The 6073-nt window shown below is 47.9% G+C and overlaps 1 protein-coding gene across 1 annotated transcript; it reads left to right on the top strand.

Moving 5' to 3' along the window:
• The first annotated feature begins 437 nt into the window (after positions 1–437).
• On the top strand, positions 438–2122 carry LOC129519951 (apoptosis-associated speck-like protein containing a CARD). The gene is made up of 3 exons (XM_055340798.1): positions 438–764; positions 1050–1103; positions 1625–2122. The coding sequence occupies exons 1-3, from the start codon at positions 491–493 to the stop codon at positions 1882–1884; spliced, it is 588 nt and encodes a 195-aa protein (XP_055196773.1). The 5' UTR covers positions 438–490; the 3' UTR covers positions 1885–2122.
• The last annotated feature ends 3951 nt before the right edge of the window (positions 2123–6073 follow it).

Genomic DNA, 6073 nt, shown 5'->3' with positions numbered 1-6073 from the left:
CTTTTCTCTCCACTATGTGGAATTTGGTAAGCTACAAGGTTCTAGGTGTTAGGATTCTAGGATTCTAAGATTCTATGATGTGTGAGAGAGGATGCTAAGGTTCAGGGAAAATGTGTGTTAACATTCTAGAATTCTAAGGTTCTAAACCTTGGTACTTCAATAAACCAGGTTCCTGGTCTGTGCCAGTTACTAGAAGCCTGGAAATGCAGGTGCTGCCCCACAAGCCCCTCTCTGCCCAGTCTCCCAGGTCCCACCTCACACATCAGCTGAGGATGCAATCCTGGCGCCCCCCAATGGCTGGACTATTCAGTCTGGAGACCTTGGTAGGTGGAAACCAATGGGGTAGTTGGGGCCCCTTTGCCACCGGGCAATGGGCTGGGGCAAAGGCGGGAATCGGGGGAAGGCGGGGAGTTCCAGGTCCCGCCCCGGAGCAGACTTCCTGCTCCACAGACATCCCAGGTGAACGACAGCAGCAGGGGACCCCAGAGCCATGGGGCGCACTCGCGACGCCATCCTGGATGCACTGGAGAACCTAACTGCAGAGGAGTTCAAGAAATTCAAGATGAAGCTACTTTCAGTGCCCCTGCGTGAAGGCTACGGGCGCATCCCTCGGGGGACGCTGCTGCCTATGGACGCCATGGATCTCACAGACAAGCTCGTCTCTTTCTATCTGGAAGAGTACAGTGCAGAGCTCACTGCGGTCGTGCTGCGGAACATTGGCATGCAGGAGACAGCAGAGCGGCTGCAGGAGATCTCGTGCAAAGGTAAGCACAACCCCTCCACACCCTGCAGGGGCCCAGATCCCTGTGCCTCCTCCTATACCCTCTCACTATACTAGCCCCCATGCCCCCACCTCAACGTTTGTCCCTAGGGCTCTTTCACTTTCTGTTCCTCTTACCCTCCAAAATTAAAAAAGCTCCTCCTGCTAGGAAGGGAAGTTTCCCCTGCTCTGCCCAGACCTTGGCTTCCGGACCAAGGGGCCCCTGACCCCAGAGAGACTGGAGACACAGCAGTAAGGGCAAGGGATCACTTGACTAATTTCCTTACAGGCCACACTCCAGGGCCTGCTGGGATCCAGGATTACCGGACAGCAGCCAAGCCAGGTGAGGCCTTCACTCCCAGCCTCTCCAGCCACACCCCACCACACCCCAGCACTACCTGGAGCTGTGTCCCACAGCCAGTAACACTGGAAGAGCAAAGCTGGGCCTAATCTTCCTACCCACCTACACACCTGTTGGGCCACACCTGGGGGGGGGGGGTACCTGCTGAGCTCCAGGCTTAACAGATGGTAGGAAAACCAGATGAGACCTTCACTCCCAATCTCTCCAGCCACACCCCATCACATACACACACCCACACACACACACAGACAGGAACACTGGGAGAGCAAGGTTGGGCATACCCTTCCTACCCACCTACACACTTGGGCCACACCTGGGGGGGGGTGAAAGGGAAAGAGAAAGTTATATTCAACCCACTGTATCTGTAGCACCTATGGGCTGCCCACCTTGAGCCCCACCCTTTAGAGTTACAGAGCCAATTTCCGAAGAAAGCAGCGCTCAGCAGGACTGGGTCCCAGTATCCACCCTGGAACTGGCTCAGCTGCCCTCTTCCATTCTACCAGGAGCATCACACTTTGTGGACCTGCACCGGGCCGCCCTCATCACACGTGTCACAGAGGTGGATGAGGTGCTGGATGCCCTGTATGGGAAAGTCCTGTCAGAGCAGCAGTACCAGGCAGTGCGGGCAGAGTCTACCAACCCAGGGAAAATGAGGAAGCTCTTCAGCTTTGCTCCAGCCTGGGACACAACCTGCAAAGATCTTCTCCTTACGGCCCTGAGGAACACCCAGCCCTACCTGGTGGCCGACCTGGAGAAAAGCTGAGGTGTTTTCCCCAGCAGCAGCCCTGCATACAATCCCTGGCAGTTCCAGCCGACTCACCCCGAATGTCTTTATACATACACAGTACATGAAAATCCAACTTGGGGAGCACCTGGGTGCCTCAGTCGGTTGACTGCCTTCCACTTGGGTCACGATCCCAGGGTCTCAGCAGGGAGCCTGCTTCTCCCTCTCCTACCCCCCTGCTTATGCACTCCTCTCTCTAAGTAAATAAATCATCTTAAAAAAAAAAAAAAGCCCACTCATATTTGTGTATTTTTCCCAATTCTAGCCTGGAAGCACATGCAGAGCTAAGCTATGTATGTAAATGCTGCCGAGGCCAAGTGAAGCTGTACTTCACTGCCTGTTCCTAGGCAGCAGGCCCCCAAACACTTCATCCTTTCTGCCTCAGTCACCATGGATTATCCCCTCATTTACCATTTGGAAGCTCCTCCAGTGCTACCCCAGAGTCTGCCTTTGAGACCATAGTTAGCCAAAATGAAGAGGTATGTACAAAGGGTCTGGAACTGTAACAGGCCAGCTATGTCAGAGACATTTGACAACAAACGAAGTCTACATATCTTCTTTCACTTTTTCCTTTAGGGAAAAAAAAAGTAAAATTAGAGCACTGAAATTTTCAAGGAGAGACAGAGTATCCTCTAAACATAGAAGAGCACAAGAAATCAATCATAATTCTAGGATTCCTTGTGGCACTGACTTCAGCTGGCTTAATTGTTCCTTCTGCTCCCTGCCACCCCCTAGAGGAGTTACAGGTTATACTTTGCCCAGAAAACAAGCCAACCACAAAACTAAAACTTTGGGAATGAGTCTAGGAGCAGTTTCTTCTCGATTTAATTTTTGCCTAAAGGGAAATAGTATTTTTCTCCAAGAAACAGCACTTAAGGAGGCTTGCAAAAGCTGTTGGGGAACCAGGATCCCAGGATCCCATTCTACGTACCTTTGCACCCAGATTCTTTCTGGCTTTGAAGCAGGATGGAGGTAGGTAGGGAAAGCAACAAGCAGGTACACCAGACCAGTATTCTATTCTTAGGGGTTAGATCATCAGATACAGGGGATCCAGGCATACAAGTGCACCATGAGTGGTTCTGCACCACTCACAATGATACACCAGCTCACAATGAACTGTGCAGACTTCACTTTGAATCTCTCACCTAGAGGACACAAGAACTAGCAAATGCAGTGTTATGCCCCACATACACGCCCTTCTAAGTCAGTGTAACACATCCCTATCCTGATCTACTGGGTCACCAGCGCAACATGAGAAAACAGGGAGTTTGCTACAAGAGGAAGCTACTAAGGTAAGATGTGGCCACCATGAAGGCCACCCTGCCATCACATGGGACTAACTACTCCTAATGCTATTTGGAAAAGCAGAGCTTTCCAAAAAGAGCAATCGGTCAAACCACTGTTTCCTGTACGCTTGTTCTTTAGCCAGCCTCCCCATAAAATGCTGAAATGTGTTCACTTATATATTCTGCAAAGACTTTGCCATGTCCAAAAGAGGTCACCCTTCATCATCTCTGTATCTTGACATAAGGCAGTATCATCTTAACTGGAAAACAAATAATAAATCCTAACACATCCCACAAAGCCATGATTTAATCAGTCTTGCGGATACTAGCTCTTCCAACTTCCAAGACTATCATCCAGAGGTGTCTGGCTGGCTCAGTCAGTGGAGCATGTGATTCTTGATCTCGGGGTTTTGAGTTCAAGCCCCATGTTGGGCATGGATCCTACTTTAAAAAAAAAAAAAAAAAAAGAACGACTAATATCCAAGACTAATGTTTGTGCTAGCTAGCTCATCCAACTTACATCTCACCACCTTTTCTCAAGCTCACTGCTGCCACCTGGCTTATCCCTAATGTCTTACCTGCAACAAGCTTTCTATCTGTAATCTACCTTAAAAGGCTGGTGTGATCAAAATTGATCACGGAAGAACACTCATTTCTAACATTAGGACATCCAAACAGTCCTTTCAGCCTGATCTTTAAGGATTCCAACCTCTATCTTCCTTTCACATATCCCAGGATTCCAGCAATATTTGCTCATATCCTATTTCCTAGGACACGCTGTCCCCTAACTCTGGACACCTTGAAACATACATGTCCTAGCATGCCCACAGGCTGATCTTTGTCTGGACTCCAGTGGTACTTCCCAGGACCGTTGTAGTAAAGCAAACCATGTTGGGTCTATCAGGACTGAGCCCTCATAAAAAGGCAAGCTTTTCAAGATTTGTACAAGTGTTTTGCATGCAAAAAGTAATCAATTGATAGCTACTGTGTATCTCTAGCATCTAACAATTAAAAAAAAAAAAAAACTCCACATGAAGATGCTCCTGGGTGACTGAGTCTCCCTTCAGCTCAAGTCATGATCCTGGGGTCCAGGGACTGAGTCCCAAGTTGGGCTCCCTGCTCAGCCAGGAGTCTGCTTCTCCTCCCTCCGCCCCTCTCCCCTGCTAGGGCTCTCACTTTCAATAAAATTCTTAGGGGAAGAAAAAAAACACATGAAATTTTCTCAGATGATAGGGCCAAGCTAACACTTTTCTTACACAACAGATATCCTAAGAGCAGTTACAGGGACACCTGGGTGGCTCAGCAGTTGACTGTCTGCCTTTGGCTCAACGCTGTGGTCCCAGGGTCCTGAGATGGGAGTCCCACATCAGGTTCACCACCAGGAGCCTGCCCTTCTCTGTATTTATTCATGAGAGACAGAGAAGGGGGCAGAGACGTAGGCAGAGGGGGGAGCAGGCTCCATGCAGGGAGCCCAATGTGGGACTCGATCCCAGGACCCCGGGATCATGCCCTGGGCTGAAGGCAGACGATAAACCACTGAGCCAGACGTCCCAAATAAATAAAATCTTAAAAAAAAAAAATGCAGACCTGAAGCAAAAGAAATAGTTCTAAGAAACTTCCTTTAGTACTTCTTGGGAGCTTTTTTCCTTGGGGATACTGGGGTGGGAGGAGGCACAGGACAACTAAACTTTTTTAAGACTATTTTTTAGAGAGCAAGAGCAGGGGGTGGGGCAGAGGGAGAGAAAGAGAACCTCAAGCAAACCCCACACAGGGGCTCACAATCCTAAGATCATAACCTGATCCCAAAGCAAGAGTCAGACATTTTACTATGCCACCCATGCTCTGAAGAACTTATTTCTGCTTAAGTCTTTAACTACAGCACATCATCATGGTCAAAGACACAAGTTCTACAGCCAAAGGATATAAACTCAAATCCCTGCTCCACTTCACATCAGTTATGAGCCTATGGCCAGTCTGTCCCTCAGCATTCCCATCTTATAGAGATAATAGGATATAACTCATCACCAGCAACAACTGGTCCATAGCCAGTACACGTTACTGTTAATACCTCCTCTAAGATGTTTTTGTTCCTAAGCTCCCCAGTGACTTAACATAAAAAACACCTTAATCAACATTTGCACTAACCACCAATCAACAGAAGACTGAAAAAATAACGGGCATCTGGCTGGCTCAGTTGGTGGAGCACGCCATCCTTGATCTCAGGGTTTTAGGTCTGAGCCCCATGCTAGGTGTAGAAATTACTTAAAAATGGTCTTTAAAGAAAGTTATTACTGGTCTCCTTGCAAACTTGAATATGCCCCTACCCAGTACCATGCCTGATACTAAGCCCAGAACAAAGAATTCTGAAAAAAGGGAAAACCTGTGCTATTTAGCAAAATCTTTAAGCAGAACTCAACCTTCCATAGGGTGACATTTAGCTTAGCTCCTAGCTAGCACTATTTATACAGAAAGCTTTACAAAGTTCCCCCCTTCACAGGGGTAAGGTAGAGGGAAATAGAAAAAGAATCTCTAAAATTTATAAACTAAACGTGCAGTTGAACAAGCAACTTCAACACTGCCACAGAATTCATGTCCCACCTGGACCTACACAGTGAATTAGAATCCACATGCTAACAAAATCCCCAAATAATTCATGTGTTCAACTTAGACACATTGCTAGAGAGGATGTGGCTCCATCTCAGTTTGAGGTTTGCAGAGGCCATCCCTTATCAGGATGTACATGTACTTTTTTACTCGGGGAGACAGTAAATAGGCTGTCCTTCTCTGAAACTCAAATAAAAACTAAAAACCTTTAAAAAGTCCTCACAATCTCTATCAGAAGTTCTCACTCCCTGAAGGCGCTACAGTTAAACTCTAAGGAC

The sequence above is a fragment of the Nyctereutes procyonoides genome, unplaced genomic scaffold, assembly GCF_905146905.1.
Source record: "Nyctereutes procyonoides isolate TBG_1078 unplaced genomic scaffold, NYPRO_anot_genome, whole genome shotgun sequence".
Taxonomy (NCBI): Eukaryota; Metazoa; Chordata; class Mammalia; order Carnivora; family Canidae; genus Nyctereutes; species Nyctereutes procyonoides.
Note: the sequence above shows the minus strand (reverse complement) of the source record. Positions and strands in the feature narration are given on the sequence as shown.

Bases quoted from the DNA above. Each gene is read 5' to 3' on its own strand.
- LOC129519951 (XM_055340798.1), top strand. From the start codon at position 491: ATGGGGCGCACTCGCGACGCCATCCTGGATGCACTGGAGAACCTAACT. The intron at 765-1,049 runs GTAAGCACAACC...ATTTCCTTACAG, and splicing joins GCAGGAGATCTCGTGCAAAG to GCCACACTCCAGGGCCTGCT. The intron at 1,104-1,624 runs GTGAGGCCTTCA...CCATTCTACCAG, and splicing joins CCGGACAGCAGCCAAGCCAG to GAGCATCACACTTTGTGGAC.